Source organism: Balaenoptera acutorostrata, chromosome 8 (assembly GCF_949987535.1).
Source record: "Balaenoptera acutorostrata chromosome 8, mBalAcu1.1, whole genome shotgun sequence".
NCBI lineage: Eukaryota > Metazoa > Chordata > Mammalia > Artiodactyla > Balaenopteridae > Balaenoptera > Balaenoptera acutorostrata.
In genome coordinates, this window is record NC_080071.1 from 54,894,224 (window position 1) to 54,917,146 (window position 22,923).

General features: G+C 36.4%; 1 protein-coding gene across 1 annotated transcript in view; it reads right to left on the bottom strand.

The window, feature by feature from the left end:
* Positions 1-22,923, bottom strand: part of DNAH7 (dynein axonemal heavy chain 7) — a 249,393-nt gene that overhangs the window by 140,507 nt on the left and 85,963 nt on the right. The window contains exons 22-27 of the mRNA XM_057551036.1: positions 20,817-20,957; positions 16,241-16,453; positions 12,791-12,900; positions 8,865-9,033; positions 6,125-6,227; positions 5,877-6,004 (exon numbers count right to left, since the gene is read on the bottom strand). Of these exons, the coding sequence (XP_057407019.1) occupies positions 5,877-6,004; positions 6,125-6,227; positions 8,865-9,033; positions 12,791-12,900; positions 16,241-16,453; positions 20,817-20,957 (864 nt within the window). The remainder of the gene's footprint in view (positions 1-5,876; positions 6,005-6,124; positions 6,228-8,864; positions 9,034-12,790; positions 12,901-16,240; positions 16,454-20,816; positions 20,958-22,923) is intronic.

Sequence of the window (22,923 nt, forward strand, 5' to 3'; positions counted from 1 at the left end):
TTCGTAACAGAGAAGCTTAAGCAAGTGCTCTAAACCACTACATACCTGGGAAAAAAGAATGCAAGAGAATTACTATACACATGGTACCTCTTTTAAAGGGTAGGTTCTCAACAACTTTTTTTAATGAATAAAATAGAGAATGAATGAATTAACAAATGAGTTAGCTGGTCAATGGCTAGGTTAGGGTGATACAATCTTTCTACAATAGTACAAATTGCTACTAGCTCAGGATCAACATCCAGGTCTGTGTGTCAGGTCTCTGACACACCAGGTACTTTACAAATTCCTATTCACATTCTCTTAGCACTATTAGCAAAGTGGTTGTGGAACACCATGAAACAGACATATCAGTGGCCAAGAGAACAAAAACTAAAGTATGGTACAGAAGTTTCAAGGAGTTATCATGGATTCTTACTTATCACAGAGAAAAGCATCCTCATCAAAATATTTTTTAGGCCTAAACTGTTATGGTGGTAGACATTCTCATTCATTGATTCTCAAACAGAGTGTGTGAAATACTGATATGATACGGTTTGGGATCTGTCAGAAATAATTTTTCAGTAATAGCAGTAGGTTTAAGGGTAATTTAGTGCTTTAAAAAATTAATTTGGATTCTGGGTTAACCAATGGCATACTTTCTTGAGTGTAAAAAAAAAAAAAAAAAAAAAAAATGGGAGGGTATAGATCCAGGTAACCTGCCAGGGCTTGAATAAATTCCAGTACATGTAATCAATGTGAGTATTACCCTCCATGTTTACCTCAGCAGAAATAAATGATTGAGAATAGTTATTTTATTGCTTCTGTCCTACAGAGTGGACGAAGAAGGGTGGTACAAAGGAATTACATACACTCCCTAGAGTATGCTTCCAAAGGACTACATTTTAGAACAACATCAACAACAAAATCTCAAGCAATAACTTCTTACCATTTCTTCCTTTAAGGATTGGAAATGGATTTCATAAATGTGACCTGTTCAGGAATTAGCTAAGTATTAGTTGAGTGAAATGGAGGATTCAGGATCTAGTTCATTTTTTTTCTCTGTACTAATAGGGTGTTTCATGCTACTTACTCTGTGGAAAGTTATGGATCATGTTACTGACTTTGTGACATCAGAAGATCTAGAATATGCCTATTTTCCATACTACCCAAAGAAATCTACAGATTTAATGTGATCCCTATCAAATTACCCATGACATTTTTCACAGAACGAAAACAAATAATCCTAAAATTTATATGGAACCATAAAAGACCCAGAATTGCCAAAGCAATCCTGAGAAAAAAAGAACAAAGCTGGAGGCATAACCCTCCCAGCCTTCAGACAATACTACAAAGCTACAGTAATCAAATAGCATGGTATCGACACAAAAACAGACATAGGAATCAATGGAACAGAACAGAGAGCCTAGAAATAAACCCACACACCTACAGTCCATTTTTGACAAAGGAGGCAAGAATATACAATGGAGAAAAGACAGTCTCTTTAGCAAGTGTGTTGGAAAAGTTGGACAGCCACGTGTAAATCAATGATGTTATAACACTGCCTTCATATCCTACACACACACACACACACACACACACACACACACACCCAAAAACAAAACCCTCAAAGTGGCTTAAAAACTTTAATATAAGACAGGACCCCATAAAACTCCTAGAAGAAAACATAGGCAAAACGTTCTCAGACATTAATCATAGCAGCATTTTCTTAGGTCAGTCTCCAAGGCAATAAAACAAAGGCAAAAATAAACAAATGGGAATAAGCAAACTTATAAGCTTTTGTACAGCAAAGGAAACCATAAACAAGATGAAAAGACAACCCTCAGAATGGGAGAAAATATTTGCAAACAATGCAACCAACGAGGGCTTAATTTCCAAAATATACAAACAGCTCATACAACTCAATAACAAAAAAAGCAAACAACCCAATTAAAAAATCAGCAGAAGACTTAAACATTTCTTCAAAGAAGACATACATATGGCCAACAGACACCTGAAAAGATGCTTAACTTCGCTAATTATTAGAGAAATGCAAATCAAAACTACAAAGAGGTACCCCCTCACACCAGTCAGAATGGTCATCATTAAAAAGTCTACAAATAATAAATGCTGGAGAGGGTGTGGAGAAAAGGGAACCCTCCTGCACTGTTGGTGGGAATGTAAATTGGTACAGCCACTATGGAAAACAGTATGGAGGTTCCTCAAAAAACTAAAAAGAGAGTTATCATATCATATCATCTAGCAATTCCATTCCTGGGCATTTATCTGGGAAAAAAAAACGAAAGTTCTAATTCAAGAAGATACACGCACTCCGATGTTCACAGCAGCACTATTTACAATAGCCAAGACATGGAAGCTACCCAAGTGCCCATCAACAGATGACTGGTTTAAGAAGATGTGGTATATATACATATATGCAATGGAATATTACTCGGCCATAAAAAAGAATGAAATAATGCCATCTGCAACAACATGGATGGACCTAGAGATTATCACACTCAGTGAAGTAGGTCAGAAATAGAAAGAAAAATACCATGATATAACTTATATGTGGAATCTAAAATACGACACAAATGAACCTATCTACAAAACAGAAACAGACTTACAGACATAGAAAACAAATTTACATTTACCAAACTGGAAAGGGGTGGGGGAGAGAAGAGGAATAAATTAGGACTTTGGGATTCGTAGATACAAACTACTATATATAAAATAGATAAACAAAAAGGTCCTACTGTATAGCACAGGGAACTATATTCAATATCCTGTAATAAACCATAATGGAAAAGAATATGAAAAAGATATATAAATACACACATACATATACATATATATAAATGGAATCACTCTGCTATACACCAGAAAGTAACACAACATTGTAAATCAGCTATACTTCAATTTAAAAAATAGAATAAGCCTATTTTACCATTGCTTCTAACATTTAACTATTCTGAAATGATTACTGATTCTTCAGAATAGTTTTAATATTAAACATAGCTTCTCTAAAGTGGAGATGTGTTTAAGAAATTGCTCTACTATGCAGGTTTTATCTAGATGTACAAGATGTCAAAACTTGAGTCTTTCTGCATGACATGATACATATCCGTTACCGAAGTATGCATGATCTGCCCAATAATTTACAAAGGAAATATACACAATTCTTGAACCTTCCCATTTACTTGTAGATCATAAAGCATTTGAGAGAATAAGGAAGGAGGGAGGATATGTGAAAAGACTTCCATCGAAGGGAGGTTTTCTTATGCTGTGAGTCTCCATAAGCACCCCCTCCTCACTCCCAAGTTCAGTAAGAGCTTGATGGGTATCACCCTATTGCGGGGAAATATAGATTGGTGCCTGACTCATGCCCGAGAAAGCAAAAGTAGCCTGTGGAAGCAAGATCACAGTGGCCTTCACTCCCACAGTCTGTTGGGACAGAAGATGCATGAGATATACACGATAAGGGAGAGAGAGAGCCAAGTTGGGGCCATTTTAAGTCCTCCCCAAGATTCCCTCTGGCAAAGTGAGAGCTCTCCAACAGCAAAAATCTACATGGAATCACCCACCAGCGATCCACGCAGAGTGGAGGGAATGACAACTGGAGAAACAGATTCCATCACTCAAAGTCTCAGGAGTTCCAAGCGGAGAGACCTAACAGGAGTCCCTGAAGAACCCATGGACACGTGCAGGATAGAAAGATGCAGCTGTAAACCTCTGCCAGCTCCAGGGGCTGGACCCACATGGTCTTATCTGAACTGTATGTGTGTTTGGTGGCTCACTGCTAGCTTAAAGGATGAGTATGAATTTGTCAGGCAGGACAGTGGTGGTTTAGCAGAGCACTCAAGAGAGGGTAAACAGCATGTGCAAAGGCATGGGACCTTCAGAGGCCAGTGAGGCCTGTGTGACAGGGAGATGCAGGGAGCTGGTGGTACAGACGTAACTGGGTCTAATGTCAAAGCTCTTGCAGATCAGGCCAAGAAATTTGAATTTTTTTCCTGTGGGCAAAAGGAGCCCGGTGGTTTTTTAAGTCTGGAAATTATACGATTAGATTTCTTCTGACAATACAGGTAGCATTACAATGGGGAGTTCATTATAATGAATTTCAGTAGGGACTCTTGGTGACAGGTGAGCTGCTGCAGTAAGACAGGCAAGAGAAGAGGGCTGGGAGCAAGGTGTGGCCGTGGGGCTGGACGGGAGCAGCAGGGGTAATAAGACTTTTATGAAATAGGATTGCGGGTTTTGGTAACTGGCTGAATCACTGCGTGAAGAAGAGGGAAGCTTCGAGGATGACTCTGAAGACTGATGATAATACTCTCTGGGCCTCAGCAGGCTTTAAAAAAATAGTATATCTATCTATCTATCTATCTTTCATTTCTGACTAAGACATTTTTTCAAAATTGTGAGGTATTTCCATATGTACTTGAAAACAGATATTCTATAGCAGCTCTAACCAAGAAGACTGCACAAAAGGAACAACGAAAACAACAAAAAGCTATCAGAATTTGAGAGCAGTTTTTGGCCTAAAATAGAAGGAAAATACTCCAAGAACCACAAGGTGAATATTTTGACACTGTTTTAACACGCACAATAAATAAAATGGAAAAGTCTGCATGGGGCATTAACAGACTCAACCAATACTGGTCCCAGCTTTTTATGATTAGCTACTCGCAGATGTTTGCCTTTACAAATATTTATGTATTCAGATTGATCCTACTGAATAAAAGGAAAACATGAGTGAATAAAAGTACTGCTACAAAAAGAGCTTTCCAAATGTGTATCCCAATAAAAAGTTGCAAAATGCTTCTTAGATGAAGGAGGATTTACCAGTATCTATTTTTAAGTTTCACCATCCTTCACAAAGGCAAAGTACTAAAACGTCACGTCTAACATATAAAAGTGTACGGAATAAAAATACCACAAAAATACTTGGCAGCAGTGAGTCCAATCAAAAGTGTTTTCGATGGAAAAGTACCTCAACTAGTCTGAGAAGCTGTCGTTCTAAAAATGTGGATAGTGGAAGGAATGCAGGATTTACAGTCAGAAGACTTGGTTTTGGATCTGCAATTACCGCTGCATTATTCTTCAACATTTTCTCTCTATGTGCTAGCCATAAACATGCAATTCACCAGAAAAGGATATAAAATGTCTAACAAAGATATGGGGAAAATGTCATATTTCACTAATAATCAAAGAAGTTTATTTTTTAAATGAAGATTCTAGTCTATTCAATTAGCAAACTGTTTTGTTCTTACAAAAAACTACTGCTGGGTACTAAGGAGAATTGAGAATTGATATGGGATATAAATTGTTTCAACCTCTTTTGGAAGGCAATTTAGCAACACAGCTCTTGGTCTTATGACTCTCCTAAGGAAGTATCTTAAAATAGAGAAAAGCCTTAAGTAAAAATTGTTCATTGCAATATTATCTATAATGAAGGAAAACTAAATGCAAGCTAAATGTCAAACAGTAAGCACAGTTCAATAAATTTATTTACAGTTTGAATTATGTTCATAAAGATAGGAAAATGCTCATATTATAATATTAACTTGAAAAAAGCCTCAGTATTCACAATTTTTTGATTTCAGCATTTAAAATTGAGGAATACAATACAGTAAGCAGTAGAATGGGTACCTATTTCAATATTTCCTATGTTTTCTAATTTGTATAATTACCACTAATTTTAAAATAGAAGTTTTGGAAATTGCATATTTATTTTTTAAAGCTCAAAGCTTTAAACTTATTTTCTAAAACAGTTGTCTAAAATATAACATCTAAAAGCAAAAATTTTACATAAAATTCAAGAACAGCATGTGCTTTCTTTTTATATATTAACTGTGTTAATCACAGAAAGGAAACAGATGATATAATTGCCTTTTCTGTACCTTCAGATTATCTGGAAGTTCTGATCGCCCAGCATATCCAGGGTTCATTGTTATAAAGACAGCACACGTGGGGTCAAGTTTTAGTTCAGTTCCTTCAAACACTAGTAAATCCACACCTGCATTAATACCTGTGAGTAATCAAGAATGAAATGACTTAGCAATTCCACATATAAATGGGACTCATGCCATTCATTACCTCCTATATTTCTACTGTTTTCACACAATGCAGAGATAAACTAGTCCCTTACCTCTTTGGAGAGTAAGAATTTGTTGAGCAACCACAGACAGTACTTCCAAATCAATTCTGTTAAACTCATCAAAGCAAGCCCAGGCTCCACAAGATAACAGTCCCTGGGAGAAAAGATCAATGAAATTTTTCAATTTTATCTGATTGAATATTACATTGAAATGTTGTGTTTTCACCTCATCTTTTCGCGGATTTAATATCCTATCAAGGAAATTGCTTATTCACCTTTATCTTTAAAGCTTTAAAGACGGCTTATTCTTTTATTACCAATTCATTATTCTGCATGAATAAAGAGTTCAATCAACTGGAAAATTTTCCAATTGATTTTTCTTTTTTTACTTTCTGTGTGTATCTTTTGGCATTTAGATGTATATCTAAAATTTCATAGCCTTTCTTACTTTTTATTTACAAGCTGATTTTTATTTGCTTTTTCCTTATGGACTCCATAGAATGGATTGTAATAATCCTTTAAATAAGATGACTTCTGTTGCCAATGAGACTACTCTCTAGCCCGAGCACCGTAATGACCAGCTAACACCGTCTGAGGCACTAGCCTGCAGTTCTAACTCACAGATACCTCATAAATATGTGCCATTTGGTCACAAGGAAAAACTGGAAAATCCAGCTTGAGTAGCTGAGTCCAAATGTGGACTAACTTTAAAAAATCAATGCAAGGGGGCTTCCCTGGTGGCGCAGTGGTTGAGAGTCTGCCTGCCGATGCAGGGGACACGGGTTCGAGCCCTGGTCTGGGACGATCCCACATGCCGCGGAGCAACTGGGCCCCGTGAGCCACAATTACTGAGCCTGCGCGTCTGGAGCCTGTGCTCCACAACAAGGGAGGCCACGATGGTGAGAGGCCCGCGCACCGCGATGAAGAGTGGCCCCCACTTGCTGCAGCTAGAGAAAGCCCTCACATGGAAACGAAGACCCAACACAGCCATAAATAAATAATTATTTTTAAAAAAAAAGCACTTATGAATTAAGCATTTCTAAATTTCAGAGATATAATAGAAACGAACTCAAATGTTTAAGAAAAAAATCAATGCAAAAATATTCATTGAATGTACATTCTATAGATTGCATATGTATGTATGTGTGTTTCACTGAGTACCTAGTATATGCCAGGCATGATGCATGGCACTTTGTGTATATCTTTTATGCAAGGAAACTAAGGCTATATCACATAAGATGTTAAGTATCAATAATTAGTACAATGCCATACATCTAATAGTGGCTGACCTTGGATTTGTGTACAGTTCAATCTATTGAAACACACTGGATTAAACATGAATGGCATGCAATCAAAGAGTAGTACATTTTCATTATTTAGAGAAGACTCTATGACTTAGAAATCTAATACATGATAAAATAAAAGGATTAGAAATCACAGAACAGAATGCTTATGAAGTCACATGTTCAAACAGTTATACAGACTGTGAGGTTCTTAGTAGTAAGACCTATGTCTTTTTTATTTTGTACCCCCATTATTCAGCATGATCCTAACACAAAGTGTCCATATGATCAATACTTATCAATAATCAAATTTAATAAGTATATGAATCTATATCAAAGAATTAAGAATATCATTATATAGATTTGAAAACTTAGCACATACCAGACTTTTCTTTAAACAATTAGGAATATAGTGGCTATTCAAACTACACATAGAATCTTTTAGATTTGCTGTTTATTTCTTTAATCATTTCAACAAGGTTGTATATCATGATAGAGGATGATTAAAATAGTTACTGGCCACTCAAATGTTTTCTTCATATGTTATTCATTATAATATTTTCTTTTCTTTTATTCTAATTGTTTCAGCATCACAAATGTAGAGACTTTTTATGCTCCAAATCTATTATAAAATGACTAGGCCATACTTCAGGGAGGAATAGTTTACTGTATGGGGTAGGGTTGTTATATTCCTTTTTGTTAGTTTGTGTATTTTTTTTTAATGTTAACTTTTTCTGGAGATACTTTTGAAAAGGATTACAGACTCTTTAAAATGTACTTTGAAAAGTATAGAAAAATAGAAATCAAATAAACAAATAAGTAGAGTCCATAATCCCACACGGATAATTTTGTGTTCAATTGTACCACCTAATATTTTAAGGAATAAAAGGCTGTAGCAACAAAGCACTAAAATGACCAGATGTTCATAGGTTACACTGATGAACTTAGGGACTTTATACTTTTAACTCCCCTTTTTGCAATCTTACAGACTCATAAGAGTGGGAATCTGACTCAGAATAAGAAAAAACAAAAGAAGGATTTCAAGTTCACCAAAAAGATTAACAAAAAAACAAAAGAAAGATTTCAGGTTCACCAAAAAGATTAATTAGAATGTGTCTATAAAAGTAAATCATTGAATTTGTTAATGATTAATAAATTTAATATTAACTTGTTAATAACAAGATCTACGGGACAAAGAAGTCTTTAGATACCACAATTTTTACATGATGCAGTGGTTCTCAAACTTTTAGCTGTCCAGTATACTGGAGGGACACCACTCATTCATTTCTATCAGTAATATTGACCCATTATAGCAAGGACTGGAGGTAGAGCTCCTTCTCAAATAAGCTTTTGATATAACCCTACTTCTCTCGAGAATTATTGAGATAATACTTTAATTTTAACTTTGCTTAAACTACAGTAAATCTTTTACTTGCATCAAATTATATTTCATTATAAATAGCCTTTCTGAGAAGTTATCATATCACAAATGATGAGTCAACTCAAACCTTAAAGAATTTTCCTAAAGCCAGATAATCCAACCCATCAGAACAGTTGAAAACAACACATTGTTTGGCTACAGCTTTGGCTAAATCTTTTGTAGTTTCAGTCTTTCCAGTTCCAGCTGGCCCCTCAGGTGCTCCTCCAAGGTGCAGATGAAGGGCTCCAAATAAGGTTCTGAAATATAATAAACAATCTGTGTTGAATAATGTGATTTTTATATACATTCTGAAAAGAGGAAAAATTTAAGCTGAGAGCCAAATTTTCCACTTCCTCATCAATAATTCCTTCCTTCCTACTAGCCTATGAAAATCTTTGGGCATTACTTTGTCTGTTATTATGTTTTACTTCTGAATAGCTGTATATATGACAAAAGCAGAACAAATTCACTTTTGAAATTCAGTGCTGACTTCTGGTCAATACGGAGAATTCAGCTGACCCTGAGTCACCCAATCCCCCTACTGCAAGCATATGGAAATGCTACATAAAAGAAAAATATAACAACTTTTGAAATATATAGCCATTTTTGAACAAATGAAAAGGAAATTATCAATGAAGAGGGAATGCATAGCTGGAAAAGTAATTAGGTGCTAAAGCTGTAGAGGTGCACATTGGTTTGGAATTTGCATATAAACACAAGTGTATTTATACCCACATAGAAACAGAAAATAAATCCTTAGAACTGAGCAAGCTGAGGAGCTGGAATGGATTCACTATTTAAAGCTAGAAGACTTGAAAGGCTGCCTTGTGTGTAAATGGGAACTAAAATTACTCCAGCAACCTACTCAAGAGACAAAGAAGAGTCAACTAAGGAAGAGACAGGAAGCTTACCCTTCATACAGTGCCCAACGAGAAACCTACATTTCACGGAGGGTGGGATCCAGTTTCCATTACTGATGGGCACATGACCCCAAAATGAGAAATTAACATTAAAATTTTGTTCTGAAAACCCTAGAGCCCTGCACAGAGATAAATGTAAAACTGCTCCACATGGACACCTCCACAGCTGAGAAAATGTAAGACTACACGGGGAAACAACCCCTACTAAAATTAGCTCACAGCTAAAACTGGAAAGAGAGATCAGAATTAAGAATCAGACTTGCAGTGACAAAGGCAGTTGGACAATGGTCTGGGAGGGTTACTGCACATACAGCACTCTGCCTTCTTCGGTATCCTAGCGATTTTTTTAAAATAAGATTTTAAATAAAAAGCAATACACATCAGAAAATTGTGGGGAAAAACAGAAGCCAATTTCATAAGAGAGGCAACTTGGAACCTAGCAATGAAAAATACAATCACTGAACTTTTGAAAACTCAGTGAACAGAATAAATAGCAGAGAAAACCTAAAGAAACAGAATTATACACTAGAAGATAAATATGAGGAAATCACCCAGGGAGAGAGGTCAACTATAAGAAAAGTTAAAGACATAGAAGAAAGATGGAAGAGAATGGGGAAAAGGCAAAATTCAAAAAACAATGGCTAAGAATTTGCCAGAATTAAAGATATTAATTGAAAAAGTCCCAAGTAGGATAAATAAAAACTCATCCACATCTAGTAACATCCAGTGAACATCAACAATAAAGAGAAAACCTTAGAAACTACAATGGAGAAAACTACCTATAAAGGAATAATAATTAAAATAACAGAATACTCAGCAGGAGTGATGAATGCCAGTAGAATAATATCTTTGGAGAGCTGAGGGAAAATTACTGTTCATCTACAGTTTTACACCTAGCTAATCTATCATTTAATAATCTAGTGAAGACTAAAAAAAAAAAAAAAAAGGAGAAGAAGAAAAAAGAGGCAATTTTAGATAAATACTGGTATAGCTCACTACTTGCAGAGCCTCACTTGAACAATTACTAAAAGCTATTGCCTAGTAAGGAGAAAAATTAAACCAGAAATCAGACAAAGAAAGAAGCAATGGCGAGTAAAGACAATGATAAAATTTTTGGTAAACCTACATAAATATTAGTTGTAAAAAAATGTGTACCAGTATATAAACACAGATCGTTCTGTGTTAGAATTTTGACTAAAACCCCAAGCTGAGAGCTTTAAAATATTTAAAGTCAAGAGAATGCCTGCAGCTTCTCCTGATGGCAGAGTAGGAGAAAATAGGGACGGTAAGAAAGATCCACTCTTACTGATGGCAAAACAAATGTGTGTATCATCTGGCCAGATCTAGATTCCACTGGAAGGGAGCCCGATTTGAGTCAAGTTGAATGGGACCCTGTGCAGGAGGCCCATGTAGAATCAGAGGAGACCCCAGGAAGAGGGTCAGTGTGTGGTGGACCTCAGCAGAGGCTGAAGCAAAAGTCACCAGCAGCAAAAAAAAAAAAAAAAAAAAAAAGTCACCAGCAGCCAGCCAGAGAAGGCATCTTCCACAGGTGGGAGAAGCAGGTGACTGCAGGCTCCCAAAGAACCCACATAAACATCCCCTGGGAGATCTGGCACATCTAGACTTTTGCCATCACGGCAGGCACTAAACAGTCGAGAGATAGTTGTCACCCAAGACACCTGCCACCTATAAACCTACCTCTCCCTTTCCTTCTCCTCTCTTCCATCAACCCCCAACACTAGAGGAGCTAAAAGATGAGCGATTGAAGGATGAATGCAAAGGACAGGGACAAAAATGACAAAAGATTGACCACGTTTACCTTCCCAAATGCAGGCCATGGGCTTGAGTCAAGCTCGAGCTGGAGGGGAAGGGATGTTTTAAACTGGATGAAAAATAGTAACTTTCATTTTAGACCAAAATGAACTTTTAGTACCTGAAAATAATAACACTCTTCATTAACATACTGAAGTTGCCAGAAAGAGTAGGAAATCTACCCTAGATCTCATCCAGAAATGGGGAAAATATTTGATAGAGCAAGTTTAAAAGAATGGTGATAAAAAAGAACAAAATTGCTTTCTGCTTGCATCCTGAGACTGGTTTCGTCAATAAACTAGTTACAGTTGGGAGAAAATGAAAAAACAAAGTTTAATTTAGTATTTGACAATAATTTGGAATATGGGAGATGGGACCTTGGAGTTAAAAATAAAGGTCTTGGGCTTCCCTGGTGGCGCAGTGGTTGAGAATCTGCCTGCTAATGCAGGGGACACGGGTTCGAGCCCTGGTCTGGGAAGATCCCACATGCCACGGAGCAGCTGGGCCCGTGAGCCACAGCTACTGAGCCTGCGCGTCTGGAGCCTGTGCCCCGCAACGGGAGGGGCCGCGATAGTGAAAGGCCCGCGCACCGCGATGAAGAGCGGTCCCCGCACCGCGATGAAGAGTGGCCCCCACTTGCCGTAACCAGAGAAAGCCCTCGCACGAACTGAAGACCCAACACAGCCATAAATAAATAAATAAATAAATAAAGTAGCTATAAAAAAAAAATAAATAAATAAAGGTCTTTTATTATTCAGAAGGACAATAAAAAACAATGTACATGTAAATACCTATGAGATATCTGATGGAGATATCCAGCAGGCATGTGTGTGGAGAAACTAAACAGGAGAGAGACCTTGGCTGGAGGTACATACAGGTTTGGGGATCTTCAGGATTGTAGGCTGTTAAAGCCTAAGAATGGATGAGGACATTCAGAAAACCATGAAGCATGAGACAAAACAATACATGAAAACAGAATTCTAGAAAATTCCTTGTTTCAGGGGAAAAAAGAGGATGCCTCAAATGATCCAAAAGGAAGATTCAGAAGTTTCAAGAAAGGAGAAATGAACAAAGTAAAAAAATAACAGAAACGCCTGATAATACTTAGAGCTCTAGAGCTGAGAGGAAGAGGCCAGCAGAGAAAGAAATTGAAGGTCATGTTGAGACAAGAATTAAGGGTCTAGGCAAAGATAACAGAGGATACATTTGGTGCTTAAAAAATTTAGTGATTTAGGAGTGAGTGAAAGTTGTTCCAATTAGATCTTTAAATTAATGAGTTTACCTGTAACACCTGTCAGTGAGTGGAGTAATAACCAGCCTAGGAGAATTACCCAGATATTCATATCCATATCGTAAACCAGCATTGATCATCTTTGTTTCTAAATGATTTTCCTAGTACAAATGAGATAAAATGAAGTTAGCTTAAATAATAAAAATTTAAATAATATGAAACCTCAAGCTCTTAAATAATAGCCATGTTGTAAACAACATCTTTAAATTTCACTTTTCAGGCATCATTTAATTCACTAGAAGAATTCAATATCTAATTTCCTCGGATAAGTAATTGAAGTCACTGGTTTCAATTTTCCCCATAGAACAACTTTGGAAAATGTATTTATTCTTTACCTCTCTTATATTTTCTTTTTTTAAACTTGCTAACACTATTTTATTAAGGTATAATTGACATACAACATTAGTTTTCGGATACAACATAATGATTCCATATTTATATTTACTGCAAAATGATCACCATAATAAGTCAACACCCATCACCATACATAGAATTTTTTTCTTGTGAGGAGAACTTTTAAGACCTACTCTTAGCAACTTTCAAGTATGCAATACAGTATTATTAACTACAGTTGCCATGCTATATATTACATCCCCATGAATTACTTATTTTATGACTGGAAGTTTGGACCTTTTGACTCCTTTCACCCATTTCTCTCACCTACCCCACCCCCACCCCAATCTGTTCTCTGTACCTATCAGCTTGTTTTTTATTTTTATTTTATTTTGTTTTTTAGATTCCACATATAAGTGAGATCACATGGTATTTGTCTTTCTCTGACTTATTTCACTTAGTAGAATGCCTTCAAGGTCCATTCATGCTGCTGTAAATGTCAATATTTCATTTTTTATGGCTGAGTAGTATTCTATTACATATATATCTCACAGCTTCTTTAGCCATTCATCCATCAATGAACATTTAGTCTTTTTCCATATCTTGGCTGTTGTAAAGAATAAGGCAATTAACATGGGTGTGCATATATCTTTCTGAGTTAAGTGTTTGTTTTCTTCAGATAAATATCCAGAAGAGGAATTGCTGGATCATACGGTAGTTCTATTTTTAAAGTTTTTTTGAGGAGTCTCCATACTGTTTTCCATAGCGGCTGCACCAGTTTACATTCCCACCAAAAGTACATGAGGGTTCCCTTTTTTCCAAATCCTTGCCAAGATCTGTTACCTCTTGTCTTTTTGAGAACAGCCATTCTACCAGGTGTGAGATGATATTCCATTGTGGTTTTGATTTGCATTTTCCTGACAATTAGTGATGTTGAGCATCTTTTCATGTGCCTGTTGGCCATCTGTATGTCTTCTTTAGAAAACTATCTATTCAGATTCTCTGCCCATTTTTTATTTATTTATTTTTTTAAGTGTCCAAGAGGTGCTTTATTTATTTATTTAACATCTTTATTGGAGTACAATTGCTTTACAATGGTGTGTTAGTTTCTGCTTTATAACAAAGTGAATCAGCTATAACATACATATACCCCCATATCTCCTCCCCCTTATGTCTCCCTCCCACCCTCCCTATCCCACCCCTCTAGGTGGTCACAAAGCACTGAGCTGATCTCCCTGGGCTATGCGGCTGCTTCTGCCCATTTTTTGACCAGATTTTTTTTGCTGTTGAGTTGCATGTGTTCCTTATATATTTTGGATTTAACCTCTTATCAGATATATAATTTGCAAATATTTTCTCCTATTCAGTAGGTTGTCTTCTCATTTTGTTGATGCTTTACTTTGATGTGCAGAAGCTTGATATAGTCCCACTTGTTTATTTTTGCTTTTGCTGCCTTTGCTTTTGGTGTCAAATTCAAAAAATCACCAAGACCAATGTAAAGGAGCTTACCACCTATGTTTTCTTGGAGTTTTATGGTTTCAAGTCTTACACTCAAGTCTTTAATCCATTTTGAATTAATTTGGGGGTATGATGTAAGATAGTGATCCAATTTCATTCTTTTGCATGTGGCTGTCCAGTTTTCCCAACACCAGTTATTAAATGTCCTTTCCCCATTTATATTCTTGGCTCCTTTGTTGTAAAGTAATTGACCATATATGTGTATGTTTATTTCTGGACTCTTTATTCTGTTCCAATGATCTATGTGTCTGTTTTTATGCCAATAACATACTGGTTTGATTACTTTAGCTTTGGTCGTATAATTTGAAATCAAGGAGTGTGATGCCCCCAGCTTTGTTCTTCTTTCTCAAGACTGCTTTGGCTATTTGGGGTCTTTTTTGTTTCCATAAAAAAATATTAGGATTGTTTGTTCTATTTTTGTGAAAAATGCCATTGGAATTTTGATAGAAATTGCATTAAGTCTGTAGATTGCTTTGGGTAGTATGGACATTTTAACAGTGTTGATTCTGCCAATCCATGAACACAGATCTTTCCAGTTATTTGTGTCTTCTTCAATTTCTTTCATCAGTGTCTTATAGTTTTCAGTTTATAGGTCTTTCACCTTCTTGGGTAAATTTATTCCTAGGTATTTTATTCTTTTTGAGCAATTGTAAATTGGATTGTTTTCTTACTCTTTTTGATAGTTCATTATTCTCCTATATTTTCAGTCATTTGTTCAACTTGTTTTCACTGGAGGGAGTATTATCATCATCACCATTGTACAGATAAGGAAGCTGGTGCCTGAAGAGAGTAAGTAACTTGCCCAAGTCACACAGCTGGTAAGGGGAGGATGTAGCATTTGAAACAATCAGTCTACAGTCTGAGCTCCTAACCACTATACTCACGGCCTCATATGGTTTTCCAGGGTTCTGGTTCTTGTATCTCTTCTCCTCCCACTCCATACCTCCTAAAGCCTTTCACAAAAGTGAATATGATGAGAACTTCTGAGTCTGTATCTCCAATCCTCAGCTCTCTCTTCCCACCCTCAGCAGGTCCAGCCTTGTTCACTGTACTGTTCCTGCTCCTCCTGCCTTCCTGATGGTGACTGACATCACTAACTACAAAGATCCCTTGATAAAAACCTTCCTCCAGATCATGTTTCTGGTTAGTTCAATTGATCAACAAGAGGAAAGTTTAATGACTAAATAGACTAAAACAGTCTGATTTGTACACTCTTCAGATGTATCAGGAATCTAAGAACACAATTGTAAACTGATTAGTTTCAACATTTTACAGATTCAGCAAGCATAATGACTAATTTCAAATGAGTAATGTTTTATAATTACTCATAGTTTGTGTGCATCTATATATGTATATGTATTTCTATGTAACTATACATTTGGATATAGATATAAACAGTTTTCAAACACTTGACATATAGTTTTTGGCTGCCTTAATCTTCAATCTGGAGAATGCTTGTTTAGGTATAGTCAGCCATCAGCAAGAAAAATCCTGTATTACTGATACTATTTCTCATGTGAGCTAGCAAGCACAAATTATATAGCTGTGATTTGAAATTGCTGAGTAATAACATTCAGTGATATTACTTACTTGCCAATAGTACCTAAGCTGACTTAACCATTCAAAGTCAGAGTCATCACTAACTTTCTTTTTAACAAGTGTTGTGAGAACATCTCTAGCATGGACATCCAGCACCACAAGGGCTCCCAGAGTAACACGATTCTGCTTGGACAATTTGCCACGAACCAAGGTGACAATATCATCAATTTGTTTGTTACATTTTTCCAAATATTGCTCAAGAGACTGAAAGAAAATAAGATATAATTACTCAGTGTCATCAGAATCCTTTTGAACAAAAAATTTTTGACCTAGCATGTATACAGAGTATTTTGTACATTTTTATTATAATTTTCCATATGACATAACTTAAAAATAATCCAAAAAAATTTTTACTAGAAAAGTATTAGGTGAACAAGCTCAATCAGGCCAGACATAGTTGACATACATGGTTTGTGCCTACCCAACACCCCTTCTTTCCATTTCCACTCCTGTATGCTCTATGGTTTTGTGGGCTGTCAATCATATTGCCCCATCTCCAAGGCAACATGAAGGAGGGCATGTGTGACCCAACCAGAGTCAATCGCAGTTCTTTCCAGGGACTGCTATACAGATAGGAAGAAAAGTGCTTTTCACTAGGCTTGGGAAACTCTCAGAATGCCAATCCGAAGCTACTGAAAGCCTTCACCCCACTGCAGAAAAAAAGCCTGACAGAGACCAGTAGAGATGAAAAATAGACAACAAAAGAGAAACTGCAGCAGTGATGAAGCCCTGAGATCCTGATTCCAAATGCTCTACCTTAGATCTCATGAATCCTTCTAGTACTCCTGTGTGAGCTTCTGAGTAGGATTTGTGCCACTTGAAATGTAAAGATCCTAAAATACAAAACACCTAACATTTTAGTTTACGGTGAGCTAAGGCCAGTTCTAAGGATCAGGTTCGCTTTGGGAGGGGTCTCTTTTCTGGTGGGTAAATCTGATTAGTATCTGAAAAAGAGAAGAGGGTTTAAGAAAATCAAATTAAAATCAATGAAAACTGCTGTGCTTAAGGGAAGTGTAAATATCCTCCAGCAGGCTGATATGGTCACTTTTCCCCACTCTAATAATATTTAATAAGCATTGTACACCAATGAGTTTATTTCACTCCTTTAGGACCAGGGAAGTGGTAGCAATGAAACTAAAAATGAGGAATTCCGAGGATGAGAAAAGCTTAAAGGATAGAGTTGGAGACTTGTTTCTTTAAGGGTCACTTTTATTACTCCTTGAAATATTTTATCCTTTTTTTTAGGAAGTCATTTTTTCAAAAGTTTGGTGCTTGAACACTATTCCATTTATATCATTTTCATAATTAATTGCTATTAATTTGCTTCATAAGTAGTGAAAAATAAAATTCTGTCCCACCTATGTTTAAATAACCCCAAGTGTTTAAATTCTTGGAGCCAATTAGTGAATTTAAGTATATTGAGTACACAAATTAGTAAGAATAGTTTTGCTCCTAGGAACACAAACTACACCAGGTGGTGCATCTTAGTTTCCTAATCAGTAAAAGTCAGGATCTTTGAGAGTCTTACCAGTTCGCACATACTGTAGTTCAACACAAGGCATAAGATTAAACTTTTAATGTTTGGACCTGACGGTATAAATTATATGTCCATAAGAATTTGTTACTATTTACATTAGCAGAATGTATTTTGCTATACTAGAAAAACAGATTTAGAACTAAAATTTAGCTTCAAACTGTGATGAACAAAGTTCTTTAGGAACTATATTATAATAAATCAATGAGAATTCAGATCAGCTAGATTGAAAAAAATCATGATATTGAATTACTTTTGTTGCATTTTATTCATTGTAAACTATTCTGTACAGTGAACTAATGAATCTAAAGGTAACTATCAATATTTTATATAGTCATCCAAAATAAACCCTGTCTGGAATCATATTTTTATCATACCTAGTTCCCTCTACATACACAATGATAAACTGACTCAAAATCATATCAATATTTGCAATAACCCAAGCTCTGTGACAGTGGTGATTCTTTCACTCATTTTTAGCCCCTGTAATAGCTCATATACTGACTAGTTCCACAGTGAATATTCCTTGAATAAATAAATGGAAACAGATCCTGAGGGGAATGGGTCCTCTGGAAGTGGGACAGTACAACATGGTGCTATCATAGCATCAAGCTCCAGACACCTTGGAGTGTTTGCAGAGAATGGAAATGTCTAGTCTTCTCTGAGGCTGCCAAGAGTCTCCAGTTACTGAACCAAAGATATCAGTTTCAAATGTGAACCACACGTTAATTAAGGAAAAAGTTATCAACACACAGAATACTAAAACATGTGCTATCCTCCCATGATAGAAACACATATTAAATTTTCTTAAATCATCAATGCTTTAGAGTACTAAAACATGTGCCATCCCCTCCTGATGCTGCCACAGAACCGAAACAAACTGAATATGCGTGAGATACAGACAGGGACAAGGTACACAGGCAGCAGATGAAGGGCATATTGAAGCAGAGTATTCACAAGCAGAGGAAAAAGGAAAGAATTAATTTTTAAGGACACGTACAACGCTTCATTTCATTCCATGAAATGTAGCTATGTGAAACATCACAAAACACAACAGAAGAGAACAATCCAGCAAGTAACAGCAAAAAAGGCTTGCTAAATTCCACTAAATTACAGCTTTAGAGGATCTACGGCTATGAAGCCGAGTCCCCCTGGAGTAGCAGTCACTCAAGGCACGGATTCTCATTTTGGCTTTCTCTGTGAATGGCTCCACACGTGCACCGTATTACATGAGTGGGATAAAATGGAGTAAACTACTAAATGAGTGAAAAAATAACCTCATCTCAGTATCAGTGGACACTGTTGTAAACCAAAAAAAAAAAAAAATCTATTTGTATCTGTATAAAATACGGTAAGAACAATATGGTAAGAATTGTAGGCAGATAGCTTTGAGCAGAGGACACACTGAAATGGAATGACCTAAATTGTGTGTCCCTTGAGATACAAATTACGCCTGGGAGATAAGGAGAAGCATGAAAGGTTTACACTTAAATTCTCTACCTCGACTCCTACCTGTTCCAGAGAAAAATATGGTTTTGACAGATGGGTGGAGGTTTAATAAACATCACATTTAAACTGAAGAAATGTGGACGATGCCTACAAATTTGTCTTATTTGCTCACATTTGCATCTTTGTTCCCTCTATTTCCCATAGTGGTGAATGAGAAAGTTGGCATGGTGATTTGGGGGGGCCAGCAAGCAAGGAGCGAGATCCAGAGGGCTACATGTCCCCCCCAGTAACCCACATCAGCGATAGAGGAATCCCGTTGTGTGGGGAGGTGGCTGAGTGGAAGCTTAAAAGTAAAAAGACAAAATGAAGTTTCTGGACCCACTGGGGAGAAAAGAAACATGCACATAGACGGCCAAGAGCCCAGGAGTATCCCCAAGGGCTTACTGCTGTAAGGGAAACCCTCATTCCCCATGCTCTGGTTTCCATGAAGAAAGACTTTTTCCTAAAAATCCCTGACTTCCTGCCCTACGCCCTTATCCTTTCCTCAGAGGAGAAATAAGTGACCTGTTGGTAAGTTGGAGTGAACTAAGCATGTGTCACTCAGCTCCCTCCTCTATGAGATCTGCCTGCTTGCAGAGAATACGAGTCTCTCTCAAACCCAACACTCACCAGTGTTCAACAATACCTTACAGACAAAAATGCCAAATTCCATGTAAAAAATACATTAAAAACTCATGGCTTTAAACAACATCTGCAATTGCTAGATTCCAACTGACCTATCAGTCAACCAAAAGTTGACCTGCTTGGAATCCTACCTTATGGATAAGAATGCTGCTTCCGGGGCTTTCCTGGTGGCGCAGTGGTTGAGAATTTGCCTGCCAATGCAGGGGACACGGGTTCGAGCCCTGTTCTGGGAAGATCCCACGTGCCGCGGAGCAACGAGGCCCGTGAGCGAGGCCCGTGAGCCACAATTACTGAGCCTGCACGTCTGGAGCCTGTGCTCCGCAACAAGAGAGGCCGCGATAATGAGAGGCCCACGCACCGCGATGAAGAGTGGCCCCCGCTTGCCGCAAGTAGAGAAAGCCCTCGCACAGAAATGAAGACCCAACACAGCCAAAAATAAATAAATAAATAAATAAATAAATAAACCCAAAAAGTTAAAAAAAAAAAAGAATGCTGCTTGTTTTTAATAACAGCAATTCAATTAATATTAAATTCATATATTTGTTAGAATAATTTAAATTAAGCATCATTCAAAATATTATTTACTAAAAATCAGTACACTAAAAATTAAAATAGTCAAAATAAGTCAATATCTTTTGTCTTCATAGGGTAGTTTTACTGAAGATATAAAAGAGAATTATATTACGTATTTCCTCTTAATCTTTCTGAGTTCAGGACATTTCTTTGTCCTATTATTACTGTATTTTTAAAGGCATAAAAATGTATATAATAAAAAGATTGAGGCTCCAGTATGCTTGGCTTTTTGAGTGGACTGTCTTTATTTTTTTTTAGAATAATTGTATTTTGGCAATTATAACTATTTTTAAAACGCTGCAAAACCTGTGGGTAATAAAAGCTTACCTTTTGTCCTTTTGCAATAGCTGTTTGTACTTCTATTGTCCAAAAGGTTTGGGATACACAGAGAACTGTCTGTCCAGGCCAATCTCTTACCCAGTTAATTCGTTCATGTTGTGTATAGGCAAAAAGTGCGTCTCTAATTACCTAATTGAAAAAGAAAATGCTAAAGGTAAACAGTTTCATACTTTACTTGAACAAGCTAAAAAATGAAGAGCTAACTCCTGAGTGGATTATCTTGTACTGCTCAACTTCTTACATCTTAGCCAATAACGAAGATTTAAAGCATGTAACTAGACAATTTCAAGTTTTTCCATACACCTGTGAGCAAAACAAATATATTACATAGCATTTTATTTTGCTGATACATAATCTATGTGTGTGAACCACATTATATGAAATATTTCTTTGGCCAGTCGTAGCCAAAGATGTCCTAGATACATTTGGACTGAACAAACACAAGCAATTTAATTACAAAACATAAGTTCAAATAATTCCAAAATGAGATCTGTCAAATTCACAGATTATTTTCTTTGAACTTAATCAGATCCCCACTCAGCCATGTGTATATGTGTACATGCACACTCAAGCACACTATGCAATTCCTCTAAAGTTCCTCCTGTGTTTCCAGACCTCACTCCCTCTCAGTCCTGTAGTTTGATACCCAAGGCTATGATGACACGGTGGATATATAATTCATTCATGGAGAGTTGAGATCTGTAAATTCAGGAAGCCTAAGTCATGTACTTTACTACATATGTTTTCAGTGAATTCATAGATCCACTCTATCTCCCAGCCATCAGTGGGAAACATTCCAATCTATTATATGTATCAATCAAAAATAGTAACATCTATGAGGTGATAGTCACGTTAATGTCTGAATTTCAGAAAAGATTGTCAAAATTACAAATTTTTCTAAGAAATATATAAGGATAGGCGAATCTTTCTGGATTTCTAGTTTAGCTAGGATATTTATGGAGTTGGAAAGAAATGAAGGGCAATGTTGTCTATTGATAATAAAGAAAATGTAAAAGGCTAGAGGAAGCAGAAAGGGCAGGTGAAAAGGAGCAACTGAGAGATGGGAGGAACACAGGAAAGAATAGAAGGTACAGTAGAGAAATGCCAAAGATGGAATAAACATGTGTTCTAGAAGGACACTGTGGAGAGAACAGGAGGGAGGCATTAAAATCTAAATCACAAATTTCTATATAGTTGGATGAGGAGAAATATGATTACATAAAGTTCTATAATATTGTATATAAAATATATTAGTAAACTGTGTATGCCATATATGAAAAATAACATATTTTGGCAGTAGCAAACTGCCAAACTACAGCAAACTGCAGTATTCAACCCATGATAATCCAGTAAGATAAAAGGGCAAAGGTGCCAAGAACATGATTTTTTATTATTTAGAAATGACACAAAATTCACTTAATTTAGGCATGCAGTAGCCTTTCAAGCATGCAAATACATATAGCACAACACAGTAACACACATAGCTCCTATCTGTAGTATTTCACATGGCATTCACTTGCATTTTTCCCACCAACACAAACTTACACATGAACATTTGGGGAAGATATTTCCTAGCCGATTACTTGCCACCCCATCTTAATGCTCTGAAATGGTAACCAAAATATTTTCTCTGAGTACTTTGACAAACAAAATTAAAAGAATAGTTGAAATAGTATTAGATATGCCTAAAATAATGAGTTATCACTGTATACATCAATTAACAAACCATATAACCAATTCAATGCTGCTAAGTAGTGGTCGAAGTGAAATGCATTTAACTGCTGATAGCTACGTAAATGGCAAAGCTGCTTGTCAATATTTATCAAGCCCTACAAAAGCTCATCCTCTTTTGCCCAGTGATTCTACATATGAGAAGTTATCATAAGAAAATAAATAATTCAATCAAAGAAACCAGTATGCATAAGGACATTCATTATCACTTAATCCATAATAGGGAGAAATGGGAACCTTTCCTGAAGATTTTGCATCTATTGAAAAAATACAATGCAGGCAGATATTAAAATTATATTTAAGAGGAGGGAACATTAAGACACATGATGTACATTAAACACCTAGATTCCAGTGAATTTTTCAA